Source organism: Schistocerca nitens, chromosome 7 (genome assembly GCF_023898315.1).
Source record: "Schistocerca nitens isolate TAMUIC-IGC-003100 chromosome 7, iqSchNite1.1, whole genome shotgun sequence".
In the NCBI taxonomy this organism is placed as follows: Eukaryota; Metazoa; Arthropoda; class Insecta; order Orthoptera; family Acrididae; genus Schistocerca; species Schistocerca nitens.
Window position 1 is genome coordinate 630,550,213 of NC_064620.1, and position 22,477 is coordinate 630,572,689.

The window sequence follows — 22,477 nt, forward strand, 5'->3', positions numbered from 1 at the left end:
ATGAGATCGACAGGAAGTGCAAAGTGGCTAAGCAGGGATGGCTAGAAGAGAAATGTAAGGATGTAGAGGCTTGTCTCACTAGGGGTAAGATAGATACTGCCTACAGGAAAATTAAAGAGACCTTTGGAGATAAGAGAACCACTTGTATGAACATCAAGACAGATGGAAACCTAAGCAAAGAAGGGAAAGCAGAAAAGTGGAAGGAGTATATAGAGGGTCTATACAAGGGCGACGTACTTGAGGACAATATTCTAGAAGTAGAAGAGAATGTAGATGAAGACGAAATGGGAGATACAATACTGCGTGAAGAGTTTGACTGACAGAGCACTGGAAGACCTGAGTCGAAACAAGGCCCCGGGAGTAGACAACATTCCATTAGAACTACTGACAGCCTTGGGAGAGCCAGTCATGACAAAACTCTACCATCTGGTGAGCAAGATGTATGAGACAGGCGAAATACCCTCAGACTTCAAGAAGAATATAATAATTCCAATCCCAAAGAAAGCAGGTGTTGACACATGTGAAAATTACCGAACTATCAGTTTAATAAGTCATGGTTGCAAAATACTAACGCGAATTCTTTACAGACGAATGGAAAAACTGGTAGAAGCGGACCTCGGGGAAGATCAGTTTGGATTCCGTAGAAATGTTGGAACACGTGAGGCAATACTAACCTTACGACTTATCTTAGAAGAAAGATTAAGAAAAGGCAAACCTACGTTTCTAGCATTTGTAGACTTAGAGAAAGCTTTTGACAATGTTAACTGGAATACTCTCTTTCAAATTCTGAAGGTGGCAGGGGTAAAATACAGGGAGCGAAAGGCTATTTACAATTTGTACAGAAACCAGATGGCAGTTATAAGAGTGGAGGGGCATGAAAGGGAAGCAGTGGTTGGGAAGGGAGTGAGACAGGGTTGTAGCCTCTCCCCGATGTTATTCAATTTGTTTATTGAGCAAGCAGTAAAGGAAACAAAAGAAAAATTTGGAGTAGGTATTAAAATTCATGGAGAAGAAGTAAAAACTTTGAGGTTCGCCGATGACATTGTAATTCTGTCAGAGACAGCAAAGGACTTGGAAGAGCAGTTGAACGGAATGGACAGTGTCTTGATAGGAGGATATAAGATGAACATCAACAAAAGCAAAACGAGGATAATGGAATGTAGTCGAATTAAGTCGGGTGATGCTGAGGGAATTAGATTAGGAACTGAGACACTTAAAGTAGTACAGGAGTTTTGCTATTTAGGGAGCAAAATAACTGATGATGGTCGAAGTAGAGAGGATATAAAATGTAGACTGGCAATGGCAAGGAAATCGTTTCTGAAGAAGAGAAATTTGTTAACATCGAGTATAAATTTAAGTGTCAGGAAGTCGTTTCTGAAAGTATTTGTATGGAGTGTAGCCATGTATGGAAGTGAAATATGGACGATAAATAGTTTGGACAAGAAGAGAATAGAAGCTTTCGAAATGTGGTGCTACAGAAGAATGCTGAAGATTAGATGGGTAGATCACATAACTAATGAGGAGGTATTGAATAGAATTGGGGAGTAGTTTGTGGCAAAACTTGACAAAAAGAAGGGACCGGTTGGTAGGACATGTTTTGAGGCATCAAGGGATCACAAATTTAGCATTGGAGGGCAGCGTGGAGGGTAAAAATCGTAGAGGGAGACGAAGAGATGAATACACTAAGCAGATTCAGAAGGATGTAGGTTGCAGTAGGTACTGGGAGATGAAGAAGCTTGCACAGGATAGAGTAGCATGGAGAGCTGCATCAAACCAGTCTCAGGACTGAAGACCACAACAACAACAACTAAAATCAATGAGACAGCCGGCCTGAGTGGCCGTGCGGTTCTAGGCGCTACAGTCTGGAACCGAGCGACCGCTACGGTCGCAGGTTCGAATCCTGCCTCGGGAATGGATGTGTGTGATGTCCTTAGGCTAGTTAGGTTTAAGTAGTTCTAAGTTCTAGGCGACTGATGACCTCAGAAGTTAAGTCGCATAGTGCTCAGAGGCATTTGAATCAATGAGACATACTGATCAAATTTTTTCATCATATGCATATATGCAAAATATGTAGAAGAAAACAGAATATTGATGAGGAAAGTGGTGTCAGGAATAATTATGAACTTCAGTTAACGTTTTGTATCACTAGTTCTCCGAGATGTGGCGACAGCAAGAGGAAACAAAACATTTGACTCAGTTTCACCATAATCGATGTTCTAGGAACTGTAACGTATCTTTAAATACGATAATGAAACAATGCGTCACTGACGTATTTTTACATGCTTCGCACGAAGCATTTCGAGAATTTCTTTCCCATCGTCATGATCAAATATTTACATTAGTGGTTGTATGTTGCGCTGCCTGTCTTGCACTGTAAATATCTTTTTGTGGTTATAAGATACTCTGCCTTCCCCCATTATGCAGAAAATAAGACAGACGCTTGCCATCACTCATACTGTTAGCGGAAGTTCGTAGTGTGTGCGTTTTTTCTGCGTAATGTAGTACACAGTACGGTACCTTAACCTCAAAAAGACGACGCAATGCAACGGAAGAGAGGCACAAAGCACACACAAACAGCACACAAAATACTTACGTAAACATTTTCACTATACGATAAATTCTTGAAATGCGTAGTGCTAAGCATAAAAAAAGTATCCGGTGCGATGTTTCATTATTTAAATCAGAAACATTTGCGCAACGCGGAGAGAGTAGAGGTGTGAGCTAGCGCTACACGTGGTCAGGCAGCGAAATATGCGTTCGAGTAAAGCCACGGCGATCTGACGGTCGAAACTATCACGCAGTGGAGACAGTTTAAATACGGTTGCACTCAGTTGTAATACTCGAACGACGCTAACGTTTCGGCCACCGTCTCCGTGACGTAACGGAAATACCGGCGTGGCGCAGGAGCCGTAAGTGAGTAGAAGGGCGGACCCAGCAGCAGGTACAGCAGTCGCAGAGTCAGTTGTCAGCACCAGCACATTCGTCTCCCGTGCCGTGGCCTCAGCAGTCAGCCACCTGTGAATGAACATACTGTTACAGCTGCGAACAAGATTTTTAAATAGTTTCATTACACAGCTCCGTGTGCGTCTACATCTACATCGTGCTTCGCAATCCACGTAGTTGTGTGTGGCGGAGAGTCATTACACAGCTCCGTGTGCGTCTACATCTACATCGTGCTTCGCAATCCACGTAGTTGTGTGTGGCGGAGAGTACATCTGGTACTACTAATTCATCCCCCCCGTCCCTAAACCACTCGCGAATGGCGCGTGGCAAGAATGAATGTCGGTAAGCCTCCGTATTAGTTCCTGTTTCTCCAATTTTCCCGTCGTGGTCATTCCGTGAGATGTATGTGAGAGGAAGCAATATGTTGTCCGACACTTCCCGGAAAATGCTCACTCAAAATTTCAACAGTAAATCTCTGTGTGATGCTCAACGCTTCTATTCTAACGTCTACCGTCGGAGTTTGTTGAGTTGAGATGTCTGTAGCGCTCATACGACTATAGAAACCCGTGACGAAACGCGCCGGGCTCCGTCGGATCTGCTCCGTGTCTTCTACCAGTCCGACCTCGTAAGTACTCCGTATTGATGAACAACACTCAATAATCGGTCGAACAAGGATCTTGTAAGCCACTCCCTTCGTGCACGAGTTACATTACCTCAACATTCTTCCTGTAATGGCAGTCTGTCATCTGCTTTTCCTGCTTTTTGTTCATATGCGGTCGTTCCACTTAAGATCACTCTGGATAGTTGCTCCTAGATATTTTACAGTAGATGCTGTTTCCAGCAGTTTCTCATCAGTAGTGAAGTTGTACAGTAGCGGATTTCCTTTCCTATACGGGGTGATTCAAAATAACTGTACACAGTCGTGAATATAATGTATGCATCAAAATGAGAGTAAAACTTTAAATAAAGCTTTGTCTGGAACTTGTTCATTTCCGAGATATGCATTACAGTAGGGACACAAGTGCACCACAAACAACTCGATATTAATTCTTCTCGGAAAACAATGACACGAAGGGAGGAGAAATTCGACACAACTTCGCACTATGTGCTTACCCCAGAACACGTGAAGACAGTCACGTGTAGCCTGCAGACACTGAACACGCAGCTGACAGCGCTCAGCTGGAGTGTTTGGTGTGTGGTGGAGACAGTGCTGTGCTGTGCTCGGCATAAACTTTCACCGCTGACCTTCAAAAATGCCTCTGAGCACTATGGGACTTCTCATCTGTGGTCATCAGTCCCCTAGAACTTAGAACTACTTAAACCTAACTAACCTAAGGACATCACACACATCCATGCCCGAGGCAGGATTCGAACCTGCGCCTAGAACCGCACGGCCACACCGGCCGTCCCGCTGACCATCCTTCTAATGCAAGTTTCTTACATTTACTTACTGCATTTTCAAATGATAGCATTCACTTTTTGTGTGACTCGGTCTTCTGAAATTACAAAAATCGCTCCGGAAAACCAACGTTTTTTTCAAACATCAAAAACTCTTTCGAGATACAATATTAATATTTAAAACTGTGGCAGTGGAGAAAATCTCCTCGGTGGTATTTATGTGTGACATTTCTACTCTACTACACACTGTTAATTAGCAAGTCAAATCAGTGGTTACCAAACTGGACTCGCTTTCGGGAGGACGACGGTTCAAACCTGCGTCCGGCCGTCAAGATTTAGATTTTCCGACATTTTCCTAAATCGCTCCAGGCAAATGCCGGGACTGTTCTTTTGAAAGGGCGCGGCACATTCCCTCACCCATTCTCGAAAAATCCGAGCCTGTGCTCCGTCTCTGATGACCTCGTGTGGATGGAACGTTAAATCCAACATTCCTTCCTTCCTTCATATCACATTAAGACCAAGTATTTTCACAGGAAAAAAACATTTAGGAATATTAGCAATTTGAAACTAACACCTTTTTTTTCATTTTGAAGACAGGGAAGCTGTTAAGATATTAAAGAAAATCAGTTCATGCGTAACTCCAACGTGATTCGTTAACGAACGTTACTTGGTATCATACACATATGAAGCCACTTTGGTCACAGATTTGGACTGACATTTACTTGACACACATTGATTCGTTTGAAAATGGACGTACCGGAAACCGGTCACTGACTAAATAAACAATTGCCTGCCTCTTTTTGCATCACAAACTCAGTTCACTTACAAAAGACCATCTTCCGTTTCTAGGTACAAGGTGATACACGGCCAATGAAGTACGCTTAATCGCCCTCACGTTATGTAGCTAGTTTTAAAAATATAAAATTTTCACTGACCATAAAACTCTCCAACCGAAGAATTAACAGTACGTCCGGGACTTCCTCTCTCTCTGTCTCTGTGCAACTCTTCCTTACCGTCCAGTATGTGCATTTCGTTCCTAGTATCTGTGTCATTGACTTACTCTCCAGTTTCTCTGTCCTTTAGCCTTGTTCATTGTTTCTGGAAACGAGATTTTGGTTGGCAATTGAAGTCGCTTACAAAAAAACTATAAATCGGTTGGGATCATAGGGATCCGGGGGGGGGGGGGTGGGTGAGACAGCCTTCTCCAGCTGTGAAGACGGCAGTATTTCGCACTGTTTTATTGCGTAGTTGAGTAGAATTACAAAGTTTTAGACGATTCAAACTCCGTAGTAGCATTCTAACCATAAGCCGATAAGCTATAAATACAGCTTTACTGTTTTGTGTAAAATCGACGATGAGGAAGAGCACGTGTTATCTACACAATCTTTGTTTAGAATTAAATATGAGAAGACAGAATGTAATTGGAAGAAACAATTTGTCTATTGGTTTACGTGCCCTGCTATAGTAATTAAAACTCACTCAGAGAAGGACAACGAAACGACATACTTTCGCAGGACAGCGCAGGATTTTCTTGCTCGCATTGGTTTTATATACGAGAGTAAACCCAAAAGTAAGGTCCCGTATTTCTTTATACGTACATAGATCTGTTTATTTCTACAATGGTTTACATCAGCTTACAGCTGCAACATTTAGCTATTTTTCGACATATTCACCATTTCTGTCGATGCATTTTTGTAGACACTGTGGCAGTTTTTGCATAGCCATGTCATACCAGCTCGCCGCCATGTTATGAACCTCTTCTTTCACCTCGTCGTCGCAGCTGAATCACTGGGACCACAATTAACGCTGACAGGTACTGTGAGACCCTGAGAAAACTCAAACGGGCAATTCAGAACCGGAGAAGAGGAATGTTGAGCAAGGGCGTACACATTCTCCGTGACAACGGTTGCCCACACATCACTCGGCAAACCGTTGGTCTCCTGCAACAGTTCCAGTGGAACGTAATCACCCAGCCAGCCTGTAGTCCTGACTTGGCGCCCAGTGACTATCACCTGTTCCCTAGGTTAAACGAACATTTGGCCGGAAAGCGATTCATCTCCGACGACGAGGTGAAAGAAGAGGCTCATAACTTTCTGACCAGCATGGCGGCGAGCTGGTATGAAATGGCCATACGAAAACTGCCACAGCGTCTACAAAAATGCATCGACAAAAATTGTGATTATGGCGAAAAATAGCTAAATGTTCCAGCTGTAAGCTGATGTAAACCATTGTAGAAATAAACAGGTCTATGTACTTATAAAGAAATAGGAGACCTTACTTTTGGGTTTACCCTCGTATATGTCTATCGAAATTTTGCATCAGCACCTCACTGAGTTTGAGCGAGATCGTGTAATACGGCTACGAAAAGGTCGGTGTTTCTTGTCCGATACTGGAGGAAGACGTGGCAGGACTGTGGCCGCTGTAGACGGCTGCCGGCAGCGGCGGTCACGTTAGTGTAGGGTCGCCAGAAGACATCGCTGCGAACGGCCGCGTGGCACTGCCGAGGTTGTCTTCGGCGTGTGGCTCTGGCGCGTCGCACTGTGTCACAGCTCCGAGCCAGACGTCCTGCAGCGTACATTCCACTGACTCCAAACCACTGCCATCTGCAACTTCAGTGGTGTGAAGCGAGAGCTCTTTGGAGGGCAGGATGGAGGTCTTTGTGTTTTCCGATGAAAGCTGGTTGTGTCTCGGTGCCAGTGACGCCCACGTGTCGGTCAGAAGGAGGCCGAAGGGCTGCAACTATCTGTCTACGTGCTAAACGTACTAGGACAACCTTTATTGCCGTCCATCGTTAAGCGATTGTCAGCACGAAAAAGTTTCTAAAAGGTCTGAAATTATGTATAAAGTTTGTTGTGCCCTCATTCTGAAATATTGCATCAATGTACTTAACCGTCGTGCACCACAGTCATTTCTCTTCCCCATCCCAATCGCTTTGATTAGCTCCATACTGAACAATCATATAAAACCGTTCGCTCGACGAAAGATCCGTACCCAAAGACAGGAAAGTTGCACAGGTCACTCCAATATTCAAGAAAGGTAGTAGGAGTAATCCATCAAATTACAGGCCCATATCGTTAACGTCGGTATGCAGCAGGAGTTTCGAACATATACTGTGTTCGAACATTGTGAATTACTTCGAAGAAAACGGGTCTACTGACACACAGTCGCCGGCCGGAGTGGCCGTGCGGTTCTAGGCGCTACAGTCTGGAACCGAGCGACCGCTTCGGTCGCAGGTTCGAATCCTGCTTCGGGCATGGATGTGAGTGATGTCCTTATGTTAGTTGGGTTTAATTAGTTCTAAGTTCTAGGCGACTGATGACCTCAGAAGTTAAGTCGCCTAGTGCTCAGAGCCATTCGAACCATTTTGAACACACAGTCAACATGGGTTTAGAAAACATCGTTCCTGTGAAACACAACTAGCTCTTTATTCACACGAAGTGTTGAGTGCTATTGACAAGGGATATCAGATCGATACCGTATTCATGGGTTTCCGGAAGCTTTTTGACACTGTAGCACAGAAGCGGCTCGTAGTAAAATTGCGTGCTTATGGAATATCGTCTCGGTTATGTGACTGGATTTGTGATTTCCTGTCAGAGAGGTCACAGTTCGTAGTAACTGACGGAAAGTCATCGCGTAAAACAGAAGTGATTTCAGGCGTTCCCCAAGGTAATGTTATAGGCCCTTTGTTGTTCCTTATCTATATAAACGATTTTGGAGACAATCTGAGCAGCCGTCTTCGATTGTTTGCAGATGACGCTGTCGTTTATCGACTAATAAAGTCATCAGAAGATCAAAACAAACTGCAAAACAATTTACAAAAGATATCTGAGTGGTGCGAAATTTGGCAGTTGACCCTAAATAACGAAAAGTGTGACGTCATCGACATTAGCGCTAAAAAAAGGAACTCGTTAAACTTCGGTTACACGATAAATCAGTCTAATCTAAAAGCCTTAAATTCAACTAAATACCTAGGTATTACAATTACGAACAACTTAAATTGGTAGTAATATATAGAAAATGTTGTGGAGAAGGCTAACCAAAGACTGCGTTTTATTGGCAGCAAATGTAACAGTCCTACTAAGGAGACATCCTACACTACGCTTGCCCGTCTTCTTTTAGGATACTGCTGCGCGGTGTAGGGTCCTTACCATATAGGACTGATGGAGTACATCGAAAAAGTTCAAAGAAAGGCAGCACGTTTTGTATTATCGCGAAATATGGGAGAGAGTGTCACAGAAATGATACAGGATTTTGGCTGGAAATCATTAAAAGAAAGGCGTTTTTCGCTGCGACGGAATCTTCTCACGAAATTCCAATCACCAACTTTCTCCTCCGAATGCGTAAATACGAGGTGCATTCAAGTTCTAAGGCCTCCGATTTTTTTTCTCCACACTGGAAAGAGATAGAAACATGCGCATTGTTTTAAAATGAGGCCACGTTCATTGTCAATACGTCCCAGAGATGGCAGCACCGTACGACAGATGGAATTTTACCGCCAGCGGCGAGAATGAGAACTGTTTTAAATACTTAAAATGGCGACGTTTTCCTTACTTGAACAGCGTGCAATCATTCGTTTTCTGAATTTGCGTGGTGTGAAACCAATTGAAATTCGTCGACAGTTGAAGGAGACATGTGGTGATGGAGTTACGGATGTGTCGAAAGTGCGTTCGTGGGTGAAGGCAGAACATCGTGGGACAACAAACCGAAACAACCTCGGGCTCGCACGAGCCGGTCTGACGGCACGATCGAGAAAGTGGAGAGAATTGTTTTGGGGGATCGCCGAATGACTGTTGAACAGATCGCCTCCAGAGTTGGCATTTCTGTGGGTTCTGTGCACACAATCCTGCATGACGACCTGAAAATGCGAAAAGTGTCATCCAGGTGGGTGCCACGAATGCTGACGGACGACCACACAGCTGCCCGTGTGGCACGTTGCCGAGCAATGTTGACGTGCAACGACAGCACGAATGGGACTTTCTTTTCGTCGGTTGTGACAATGGATGAGACGTGGATGCCATTTTTCAATCCAGAAACAAAGCGCCAGTCAGCTCAATGGAAGCGCACAGATTCACCGCCACCAAAAAAATTTCGGGTAACCGCCAGCGCTGAAAAAATGAAGGTGTCCATGTTCTGGGACAGCGAGGGCGTAATCCTTACCCATTGCATTCCAAAGGGCACTACGGTAACAGGTGCATCCTACGAAAATGTTTTGAAGAACAAATTCCTTCCTGCACTGCAACAAAAACGTCCGGGAAGGGCTGCGCGTGTGCTGTTTCACCGAGACAACGCACCCGCACATCGAGCTAACGTTACGCAACAGTTTCTTCGTGATAACAACTTTGAAGTGTTTCTTCATGCTCCCTACTCACCTGACCTGGCTCCTAGTGACTTTTGGCTTTTTCCAACAATGAAAGACACTCTCCGTGGCCGCACATTCACCAGCCGTGCTGCTATTGCCTCGGCGATTTTCCAGTGGTCAAAACAGACTCCTAAAGAAGCCTTCGCCGCTGCCATGGAATCGTGGCGTCAGCGTTGTGAAAAATGTGTACGTCTGCAGGGCGATTACGTCGAGAAGTAACGCCAGTTTCATCGATTTCGGGTGAGTAGTTAATTAGAAAAAAAATCGGAGGTCTTAGAACTTGAATGCACTTCGTATTTTCTTGACACTGACCTACATAGGGAGGAACGATCACTACGATAAAATAAGGGAAATCAGAGCTCGCTATACGAGATTGGAATAATAGAGAATTGTAAAGGTGGTTCGATCAACCCTCTGCCAGGCACTTGAATGTGATTTGCAGAGTAGGCATGTAGATGTAGATGTAGACGGGTTGCTGAGACAGTGAGTTACACGTGTACCAAGTTTAGTGGAAATGAACCCAGTGTTTTAAAAGGACATTTGGAACATACTGTACGTACATAGACGCCTTTTGATAATATGTGTGGATTCGCAGGTTGCAGCTCGTGTAGTGTGCAGAGCGGCTGACAGAGCGCGTGCTGTGTTCCAGGGTTGCCGCCGCCGCCGCCGCCGCCGCCGGCATGCAGCCCTCCTCGCGGTGCTGGGTTCGACCCCGGGTGCGGGCGCTTGCCGCGCTCCTCGCCGCCTGCCTGCTGCCTTTAGCCTCCGCCAAACCAGGTACGCCTGTGTGTGTGTACACACGCGCAGCCACGTCTGGACGTGTGCGTCCCACCCTCACGGACTGCTCCGCTCCCTTCCACTTGCACCACACTTCTACGATTAAAGATAAGCGCCGCGCGCCAGCTTCCTGCAGTATTGCGACCCACTTTTCCGACGAAACAGCGTTTTCGAGCGCTGTTAAGTGCGCACTGCTTCGAACAGACTACCAGCTGTAGAAGTATGAAACCGGAATTTGGTTGCAAGAATTACACGTCTGTTTCCTGAAACTGATAAGCAATATTTTATTCAAAATAATTTCCATTGCTACTTATACGTTTCTCCCACCTCTCCGCCAGGTTCTTTTGAAGCGAACCAGTCAGCGAGCCATTAGCGTACATTTTCATACGAACTGAAGCATTGTTCAGCGACAGCGTGTCCCAGTGATGCAAATAGGTGATAATCGGACGGAGCCAAGTCTGGAGAATAAGGCGCATGCCCTGGAATTTCCCAGCTGAACGCCTCGACCGTTTGCCTGACCCGTTTCGCTGTGCGTCATGGGGCATTATCACGGAGTAATATGAGTTTGTTTTGCCTGTGTCCATATTCCGGTCGTTTTTCACGTAATGCTCGATTTAAATCGATCATTTGCTGTTGGTAGCGATCAGTGTTAACGGTTTCACCAGGTTTTAGCGGCTCATAATAGGTGACACGCTTCTTCCATAAAAAACAGAGCATTGTCTTCTTTCCAAAGCGAATTGGTCTTGCAGTGGAGGCCGGCCGAGGTGGCCGAGCGGTTCTAGGTGCTACAGTCTGGAACCGCGCGAGCACTAGGGTCGCAGGTTCGAATCCTGCCTCGGGCATGGATGTGTGTGATGTCCTCAGGTTAGTTAGGTTTAAGTAGTTCTAAGTTCTAGGGGACTGATGACCTGAGAAGTTAAGTCCCATAGTGGTCAGAGCCATTTGAACCGTCTTGCAATGGATGTCTGTGGTTTACCTGGATTCACGCATGGATTACGACGCTTAAGATTCTCAAAATATATTCATTTTCACCACCTGTCACTATTCGATGGAGAAACGACTTTCCTTTTTATCTGGCGAACAGCATTTCACAAGTGGTCTTTCGATTTGCTTGCCGTCTTTCGTTTAGTTCATGCGAAACCCATTTTCCCACTTTCTGTATATTTCCCATAGCTTTCAACCGAAGACAAACGGCTTTATGCGTCACATTCAATTGTTCCGCGAATTCCTGTTGAGTTTAAGTATCGTCTTCATCCAATAAGGTCTCCAATTCGTTGTCTTCGAACTTTTTCGGTGGTTTCCCGCGTTCGTCGTTTCTCACGTCAAAATCACCACTTTTGAATTTTTTTTTCCCACGAGCGTGGACGCCGAAGCTTTGACAAGCATTCGATGCGATTCTTCAGCAGTTTTCTTAAATGATAACAGGAAACCAACGCTCTCCGCAAATCGTAGTTCGTAGGCACAAAACTCGACATGTTTACGGGTTTGAAACAGATACAGATACTTGGAACTTGGGTTACTGTGTGTTGACATTCGTCGTCAGCCGTCACAGGAAGCAGCTGGCGCTGCAGACGCCGTCTCACGGACCCTACACTGACCGTCTACAGGGAAAGTCCGGTTTCATACTTCTACACCTGGTAAGAGATGTGCAGTGCAGGAGTGTTGTAATCGAGAAATAGCTGGGGCGATTCCAGCTAATACCAACTTGCTTCTTTGACTTTTATTTGAATTATATACAATTCCGAGGACTGGTGTGACACATGCATCCCCCACCCATTTGAACTCGCTTACTTTGTCAACGTGCACAGTTTTTACCGCCGATCCTCCCGTTCCTTCCATTACGGCACTCACGATTCGCCGATGCCTGTGGACGTCTTCTACCAACCTGTCCCTTCTTTTACTCATGTTCCGTTATAAATCTCATCGAGCACCTCGGCAGTCTACCCATCCGATCTCAAGCATTCTTCTGCAGTTCATACTTTCCACTCTCTTCTTGTCTCAACTGCTTGCCGGCGCACGTCTAACTTCCGTACCAGACTACACTCCAGACACACGCCCGTATGAAACACTTCCTAACACTTATATTTATGTTGGACGTCTAGAAATTCTACGTCTCCGGAAGTTCTATTTTCGCTAATGCCCATCTACGTTTATAGTCTTACTTCGTCCGTCATCAGTTATTTTACTGCCCAAATAGCGACACTCATCCTTTGCTTTTCGTGTTTCATTCACTAATCTAATTCCCTCTGACGTAATTCGACTACGTTCCATTACCGTTGTTTTAAGTTCATAAATATTCGTCTTATTACGACTCTTCGAGAGGCTAACCATTCGACTTAATTTGTCTTCCAACTCCTTCGCTGTATTAGACAAAATTGCAATGTCATTGGAAAACCTCAAAGCTGTTACCTTTTGCCCCTGAACTTTATCTACCTCTTCAAATTTTTCTGTGGTTTCTTTTACTGCTAGCTCAATGTACAACTTAAATAGCATCGCGAATAAGCTATAACCATCTTCCACCCCCTTCTCAAGTGCAGTTTCCCTTTCATATTCTTCAGCTTTTACGCTTACAGTATCGTTTTCGTACAAATTCGGAAGAACCTTGCGGTGCCCGTATTTTATCCTTCCTACCTCCAGAATTTGACAAGAGTGTATTCCTCTCAACATTGTCAAAAGCTTTCACTAAATCTACAAATTCTATAAAAGTAAGGTTGCGTTTGTTTCACATGTATTCTAAGATAAATCGTAGGGACAGTATTGCCTCGTCTGTTCTCGGATTTCCCTGCAACCCAAACTGATTTTCCGTAGGTCGTCTTCTACCAGTTTTTCAACTCTTCTGTCGAGTATTTTCTAGGCATGATTTACTAACGGTGGTTCGGTAGTATTCACAGCTGTCAGCACCTGCCTTTTTCATAAACTGACGTGTGAATTGTTCGCTTCCTATTATCTATTGCAAGCGCCCCAAGTTTTCTTTTTAAATCGTACAAGTATTTTCATTACTATTAAAAATTAACATTGAGCAATGTTCGGGATTATCTGTATGGGACTAGGAATCAATATTTAATAGTTTTTAGTCCGATTTTTCTCGAGGGTTGACGCTAAAAAATATTGACGATGTTTCCATCAATTACGGAAAAAAAGTGTTGCGGGCATTGGGCTGGGAGTACACGGAGAAGTCGTGGGAAGAGTTGGTTTGGCATACACATACAGAGTCTGGAATATCGGTGGGGTGGAGGCTAGCCACTGTAGGGGTAGGTGGAGGGTCGAGAAGGAGACAGACAGTGACGCAGCGAAGGGAGGGAGAAGGGGGGGGGGGGGACCCGCTGTCGTGGTGCGCGAGTGCAGACTGCGGAGGTGTAAGGTCGACTGGAGGATTCGTTCTCATAGAAGCGACGGACAAGCGGGGCTGGTGAGCAGAGCAAGTACAGTACGGTGTGGAATATTAAGCGCACTAAATTTTTCTTGTTTATTCCTGATTTCATTTTTCGAATGAGGGAGGACAGCAGCACTATCGACGTGAGGCAACATCGGCATTTTAATTCGTCAAGGGAATTTGTAACATCCGACGTTAAAAAAGAGATTAAAAAATACAAAATCCGTTTATTAGATAGAGATAATGCTCAGAATGAAAATGGCTGTGCAGTGCCGGAGGCTAATGATCTGCTCCTGACGAAGGTCGATGGCTGCGCAGCGAAAGAGCTTCGTGGGTGTCAGTTACTAGGAGCTTAGCGCGGGACTTGAGCTACGGTTGTGTAATGAGAGCCTGTCATGGGGGTTGCATTTTACACGTTCCAGTGTAAACGTGTGGTCAACGGAGCCTTCTTGTAACGGGTGGCATAAGAAGCGAGGGCCGGAAGTCACGGACGTACTAGTATTCAGTACGGTTTTCTGGATCAGGAAGCGAGAATCGGTATGTGGCACATGTGGAATACGTGGTGCGAAGGTGCGGTCGCCAGTAGATATTACTTGTGGCGTCGGCTCAGGAATGCTCGGGTACGTCGGTAGCGGCGGGACGGAACCGAGGGGCGCTCCTGCGGAAGGTGAAAGACGACGCCAGGATCTGACGTCACGTCCGCACAAGGAAATGCCGAGGTTGCGACTGCCGCGCCTGCGTGACGTCACGACGCCCCTGCGCCCTCGGCCCTGAAGCGAGCGCATTGCGACGGCACGGTACGTGCTCACGAGCACGGCAGTGGTACTCGGCATTTCGTTGACAGCTCCAGCAGACTTGACAGCATCTGGAATGCAGGTCATAAAGCGACCCTCATTACAAGCAAGAGAAGGGTCGTGGGGCTTCAGTCAGGTGATGCTGGGGCATCAACGGGAAATGAAACTAGCGAATAAGTTTTCTTGTGTGGGCAACAAAATGTCTGACACTAGTAAGTCTAAAGAGAATATAAATGTAGACTAGCAATACGAAGAAAATGTTTTCTTGTTAAAACAAATGTGTGAACGTCGCTGTGACACTTGTGCGCCTGATTTTGCATAAAGTCCTTATTTGCTCTCCCTAAACTGGTTTCGGCGAGTGCTGACACGAGGAACATAGAATTACTAGCTGAGTACCCGGTGTTGTTACTGCAAGTTTTCAGGTCACCTCCTCCTTCCCATCTCCTCCGCCCTGTCCACGTTTCCCCCCTCTCTCTGTCCACTGTCTGCCTCCAACTGTGTCTCCCTCTGCTGTCCTTCTGCTCCTGCCCCCTCTGCTCATCTTCTCCTGCTCCCTCTGTCCTTCTCCTGCAACTTCTGCCCCCTCCACTATGACTCCACCTCCTCCTCTCCCTACATCTTCTCCTCACTCCTTTTAATCTCTTCCTCTCTCCGTCTCTCTCTCCACGTCATCGCCCCTATCACAATAGCAGGTCGCTGGTTCTTACCACCACCCTCCCCCAGTATGTCTTTCCAGATAGTAATATGTGTCTCACGTTTGGGTGAAATCGATCCAGGGGTTTAAGGAACAGCTTTCCACCTACGGCTTTGCACATGTCAGTGCATTTCATTTATATTAAACACAGTTCACATACATTTGTGCATATATTTTACCGCTATCTGTAGAGAATTTCGTCCTCAGATTCCACATCACGCAGCTCAAACCCTATGACGTCATGTCTTCTGAACTGTGTGTTGTACAGTGACATAGTGTTTGAAAAATGTGTCGCGACTTCAATTAGTAGTAAAGAAGTAACAAATTAAAACATCGGGCCTGATCCGGCAGGTTTACTGCACGAACAGCGAAAATGTAATAAGACATAAACTTTTTTCTTTTCATCATTTTGTGGCGGTTGTCAGAGAGTAAAAGCATTTATAAGGACTTGAAATTACGTATAAAAATTGCTGCAGGTCACTAAGAGCTCTCATTCTTAAGTACCGGATGATTAACGTCTGCGAAATCAGCTCCTCTCATAGGCAGGTAGTTCTCTCACCTCCACAGCGATTCGCTCAAGATAGTGATATGTGTATCAAGTTTAATTCAAATCGGCGCTGTTGTTTAGGGGGAGATATTGAACATACATACACCAGCGGAAAAATGCTCCTATCGGAGCACAAAAAATGCGAAATATCCCTGTTTACTTAAAAATCTCCGATTGAAAACTCGGGTACCAGCTGCCCCATTCCACCTTCCTCAGCATTTTTAAAATGTTTCCCAAAAGTTTTGGCAAGCGAAAATATTCGCGCTTTTTTTTTTTTTTTTAATGTGCGGTTTACCTCAAACTCCGTCAACCTCCCGTAACTGTATCTCACTCCGACCTTCTAATCGTTCGCAGTATGTCGCTCATACCCATCCATTCCCAGTTCCCCTTTCTCACTCACTCATTCAGCCCAACTCGTTGTCACTGACTCTCTGTGTCTCTCTGTCGTTGTCTTCTGTGCCACACCCATAGTCCGTTCTGTCCTATTTCTGCAATCTCATCTCACTTCCATTGTCTCCCTCTTGCTCTCTCTTAATGCTTATTTCTCATTCCTTCCTTCCCGCTGCTTCGGTCTCTTCTGTCACTATCTCTCTCTTCCTCGTTATCATTGCCATATACTCTGTCTGTCTGTCTTTAGCACTTGCTCTCACCTACTTCTACTTTTTGATTCTTTTTATTCCTCTCTCCCGCACCCTATCGTTGCCTCCTTCTCTCTTTTCCTAGCGCTGTTCTATCAACTATGTTCCACTGTCTCTCTTTCTTCCATGCTGTCATTGTCTCCTTCGCTCTTTCTATGACACAACTACTGTCTACTATCTTCCAGTATTTTCCGTCTCTTTGCCACTGCCACTGTCTTCTGCTCCCTCAACATAAAAAAGCGCGAATATGTTCTCATGTCAAAATGTTTGGGAAAATTTTTAAATGTGCAAAGAAAGGAAAAAAATGAGGCAGCTGCTACTCTGATTTTCAGAGTCTCTTAAATAAACAGGAACCTATTCGCACTTTTGTGCTCCGCTAGGAGCATTCATCCGCTCGTTTCCTTCTGTTCCCTGCTGCAGCAGAGCCTGTAACTCATATGAAAAGATATGTATTGGTCAATAAAATTTAGATGGATAAGTTATGTGAAACTGAAGTAACGCAAACCTAACTTTACACCTCATCCCGGATTTTACTTGCAAAAATATTTTGCATCTACTTCAGTACTACACCATGTGGTTTCCAGATTATAACTGAGACACTTTACAGCATATTTGACCGTACTACATCACTTCATAAACTACGGTTTTACCTCACACTGGATTTTGCGTACGTATTTTACGTATAGGTAACTGTGTTACGTGTATGGTAACTTTGAACCTCTATACCTCGGAACCGGATAAAGATATGAGGAAAATTTTCAAGTTTATTCAAGACCGGGATCTTAGAAAATCATCGTAAAAGTTACAGCCATTTTTGTGCATAGCCGCTTCAGAATACAGGGCTGAGGTTTGGTAACTAAAAACTAAGTTTATGGGGTGTTTCTCGATACCTAATAACACTTTTTTGGAAACAGGTAGATGGTTCCTTCTGGATAAATGCTTAGAGAACATACTTTTAAAATTTAAGCAATGTACTGCGATTTATTATTTATACTTCGCCCCGTACCGAATTTTACGTGTAGAACTAGGGTAAGTTTGAACCTCTTGTCTTTTGTGAAAAAAATTTTTTGTTTGGTTTTTCTAGGAACTGTCCATGAACTAACGGCGCCTCCTTTAAGTCCGTCAGGCCCACCATAGACCACATCAACTGCAAAAACAACCAATCGATATGCTCCTTTTGTTTCAGCGGAGAAAGTGTGCAACATTCATACTTTGTCCCTGTGCTGCTGGATAGCTACACTAAGACGATCCTTATATTGGGCATACAAATGGTCCCTGGCCCAATGGTTATCCAAAACAGTTGCTACTACCTTTTTAGCACCACTAGAACTCGAGCTATAACACCGGAAAATGCCTTTTTATGCGCGTCGTTTTGGAACATATTAGCGCCAGTGAGAACAGACATCAGCAGTAGGAAGTAAGGAAATATACATTAGCGATGAGAAAGAACAAGGAGCCTGAATGAGTGAGTGAAAATGGCAGATGGGAGTGGATGAGTATGAGAGACTTAGCGATGCACTAGTGGGTGTGAACGAATTACAATTAGGGGAGCTTGTTGGACTTTGAGATGAGTTGCATGTAAAAAAAAAAAGCGCAAATATGTCTGCATCCCAAAGTTTTTGGGAAAAATTTTAAAGATATTGAGGAAAGTGAAATGAGGCAGCTGGTACCCCGCTTTTCAGTCACAGTCTTTTAAGGAAACAGGTGCTTCAAATGGTTCAAATGGCTCTGAGTACTATGGGACTTAACATCTATGGTCATCAGTCCCCTAGAACTTAGAACTACTTAAACCTAACTAACCTAAGGACAGCACACAACACCCTGTCATCATGAGGCAGAGAAAATCCCTGACCCCGCCGGGAATCGAACCCGGGCGCGGGAAGCGAGAACGCTACCGCACGACCACGAGCTGCGGACTGTGCTCCAGTAGTAGCAGTTTTCCGCTGGTATGTAAATGACCAAGTGGAAAGCGTCGGAAGCTCCATGAGGCTTTTCTCGGATGATGCTTCTATATAAAGAGAAGCCACAACGCTTGAAAATTAATGCAAAATGCAGGAAGATCTGTAGAAGATCGACGCTTCAAACAGGGTTTGGAAGTTCACCGTCGTCATAAACTAAAGTAACACTTCGCTCATAAATAGGCAGAAATATTCATTGTTTCACGATTACACGATTGCATAACAGTCAGTGGGTTAAGTTACGGCCATAAAATATCTAGGATTATGGGTACGGAGCGATTTAAAATGGAAAGACGACATTAAACTTACCACAGTTAAGGCAGATGCGAGTCTGACATTAATTGGAAACTTAGGAAATGTAGTCTACCGACAGATAAGGTAACTTACGAAACCCTGAATCGAGCAATAATTCTTGAATATTGTTTGTCAGTCTTGGATCTGTACGAAATAGGATTGATGGAGGAAGTACAGAAGATCCAAAGAAGAGAAGCGCTTTTCGTTACGGATTCGTTTAGTAAGCGCGAAAACGTCACGGAGGAGCTCGTGCAAATCCAGCGACAGACGCCGCGAGAGAGGCGCTCTGCACGAGGGCGTAGATTCGTGGAAGACAACTAATGTGTAGCTTCCTCCTACACATATCTCGCAGAGGGGCCATGAAAGATTCCAGCTCACACGGAGGCTTGCCAAGAAGTTTTCCTTCCGCGAACCATTTGCAAGTGGAATGGGAAAACGGGGAGTATAAATGTGGAGGTAGAAGAGAGACAGGGTAAAGGCACTGTGTGGAGTTGTACGGATAGTGAAACAAGTCCGTTGAGATGTGGGCGGCTAGGAAGGACGAAGAGTGAAGAAGTATTAATGAGAGTTTGTGAAGAAAGACGAATATTAGTAGGAGTTTTAAAGAAGGAACCAAGATTAGAGCTAGACCTGCTGTCGACACTGAGGCCGTTAGAGACAGTGCGGACTCGGATTAGACGAGGAAGGGAAACACTGTGTCCTTACAGAGACAATTTCCAGGTACAGTTTAGGGAAATCACGGAAGAGCTGGATGGCTGGACAGGGGTTTGAAGCGTCGTTCTCCCGAACGCGAGTCTAGTGTCTGTTTCACCGCTGTGACGTCTTCCTCAGCCTCGCTCCTTAGATTTTAGAGGGATACGAATCCTAGATGGGAGGCTAAGAAGACAGTCATTACGGATGGCTATTTTAGAAGGTACACTGAAGGGAAGAAGAAGCTACAGTTCGAAAAGCTTGCACTTCTAGTTCACATATCTCTTTTTGTACTTCGTAACACAGTGCTAAGGTGTGAGAACCAAATGTTTGCTGCAAATATTTTACGTCTAGGTGTGAACCATACTGCACCACACATACTATGACAAACATAGATATTGTAGGTATGTAATTTATTGATACTAATTTTGCCCTCTGACACAGACCGACGGAATGGTCGTAATTTTCCTGATGTTGATACTAGGATTTATATTATCATTAATATATCAGCATACAGGGTGTTACAAAAAGGTACGGCCGAAACATTTCTCACACACAAAGAAAGAAAATATGTTATGTGGACATGTGTCCTGAAACGCTTACTTTCCATGTTAGAGCTCATTTTATTACTTCTCTTCAAATCACATTAATCATGGAATGGAAACACACAGCAACAGAACGTACCAGCGTGACTTCAAACACTTTGTTACAGGAAATGTTCAAATGTCCTCCGTTAGCGAGGATACATGCATCCACCCTCCGTCGCATGGAATCCCTGATGTGCTGATGCATCCCTGGAGAATGGCGTATTGTATCACAGCCGTCCACAATACGAGCACGAAGAGTCTCTACATTTGGTACCGGGGTTGCGTAGACAATAGCTTTCAAATGCCCCCATAAATGGAAGTCAAGAGGGCTGAGGTCAGGAGAGCGTGGAGGCTATGGAATTGGTCCGCCTCTACCAATCCATCGGTCACCGAATCTGTTGTTGAGAAGCGTACGAACACTTCGACTGAACTCTGCAGGAGCTCCATCGTGCACGAACCACATGTTGTGTCGTACTTGTAAAGGCACATGTTCTAGCAGCACAGGTAGAGTATACCGTATGAAATCATGATAACGTGCTCCATTGAGCGTAGGTGGAAAAACGTGGGGCCCAATCAAGACATCACCAACAATGCCTGCCCAAACGTTCACAGAAAATCTGTGTTGATGACGTGATTGCACAATTGCGTGCGAATTCTCGTCAGCCCACACATGTTGATTGTGAAAATTTACAATTTGATCACGTTGGAATGAAGCCTCATCCGTAAAGAGAACATTTGCACTGAAATGAGGATTGACACATTGTTGGATGAACCATTCGCAGAAGTGTACCCGTCGAGGCCAATCAGCTGCTGATAGTGCCTGCACACGCTGTACATTAGGGTTATCGTCAACTGCACGAAGAATTGCCTCGTCCATTGCAGGTGTCCTCGTCGTTCTAGGTGTTCCCCAGTCGTGAGTCACAGGCTGGAATGTTCCGTGCTCCCTAAGACGCCGATCAGTTGCTTCGAACGTCTTCCTGTCGGGAGACCTTCGTTCTCGAAATCTGTCTCGATACAAACGTACCGCGCCACGGCTATTGCCCCGTGCTAATCCATACATCAAATGGGCATCTGCCAACTCCGCATTTGTAAACATTACACTGAGTGCAAAACCACGCTCGTGTTGGACACTAACCTGTTGATGCTACGTACTGATGTGCTTGATGCTAGCACTGTAGAGCAATGAGTCGCATGTCAACACAAGCACCGAAGTCAACATTACCTTCATTCATTGGGCCAACTGGCGGTGAATCGAGGAAGTACAGTGCATACTGACGAAACTAAAATGAGCTCTAACATGGAAATTAAGCGTTTCCGGACACATGTCCGCATAACATCTTTTCTGTATTTGTGTGTGATGAATGTTGCCTGAAAGTTTGGCCGTACCTTTTTGTAACACCCTGTATAAAATACACTGAAGAGCCAAAGAAACTGGTACACTTGCCTAGTACCGTTTAGGGCCCCCGAGAGCACGCAGAAGTGCCGCAACACTACGTGGTGTGGACTCAAATAACATCTGAAGTAGTGCTGGAGGGTCTAACACCATGAATCCTGCAGGAGTGTCTATAAATTCGTAGTTGTGTGAGGGTTGGAGATCTCTTATGAACAGCACGTTGCAAGGCGTTCCGGATATGCTCAATAATGTTCATGTCTGGGGAGTTTGTTGGCCAGCGGAAGTGTCTGAACTCATAAGAGTGTTCCTGAAGCCAGCAATTCTGTATGTGTGGGGTGTCGCATTGTCCTGCTGGAACTGCGGAAGTCCGTCGGAATGCCCAATGGACGTGAATGGATGCAGGTGAACAGACAGGATGCTTACATACGTGTCACCTGTCAGAGTCGTTTCTAGACGTATCACTCCAACTGCACATGTCGCACACCATTACAGAGCCTCCACCAGCTTGAACAGTCCCCTGCCATCATGCAGGGTCCGTGGATTCATGAGGTTGTCTCCATAGCCGTACGCGTTCATCCGCTCGATACAACTTGAAGCGAGACTTATTCGACCAGGCAACATATTTACAGTCATCAACAGACCAATATCGGTGTTGACAGGCCCAGGCGAGGCGTAAACCTTTGTGTCGTGCAGTAATCAAGGCCATGTCGATGATATTCGTTGAATGGATCGCACGCTGACACTTGTTGATGGCCTAGCATTGAAATCTGCAGCAATTTGCAGAAAGCTTGCATTTCTGTCATGTCGAACGATTCTCGTCAATCTTCGTTGGTCCCGTACTTGCAGCATCCTTTTCCGACCGGAGAGATGTCGGAGATTAGATGTTTTACCGGATTCCTGATACTGACGGTACACTCGTGAAATGGTCGCACTGGAAAATCTCCACTTCATCGCTACCTCGGAGATGCTGTGTTCCATCGCTTGTGCTCCGACTGGAACACCACGTTCAGACTCACTTAAATCTTGATAACC

At 45.0% G+C, this 22,477-nt stretch overlaps 1 protein-coding gene across 2 annotated transcripts in view; it reads left to right on the forward strand.

The window, feature by feature from the left end:
* Positions 1 to 22,477, forward strand: part of LOC126195036 (cadherin-99C) — a 643,316-nt gene that overhangs the window by 258,322 nt on the left and 362,517 nt on the right. For both annotated transcript variants that reach the window (XM_049933479.1, XM_049933480.1), the window contains exon 2: positions 10,350 to 10,477. In XM_049933479.1, the coding sequence (XP_049789436.1) occupies positions 10,381 to 10,477 (97 nt within the window). In that variant the 5' untranslated portion in view covers positions 10,350 to 10,380. The remainder of the gene's footprint in view (positions 1 to 10,349; positions 10,478 to 22,477) is intronic.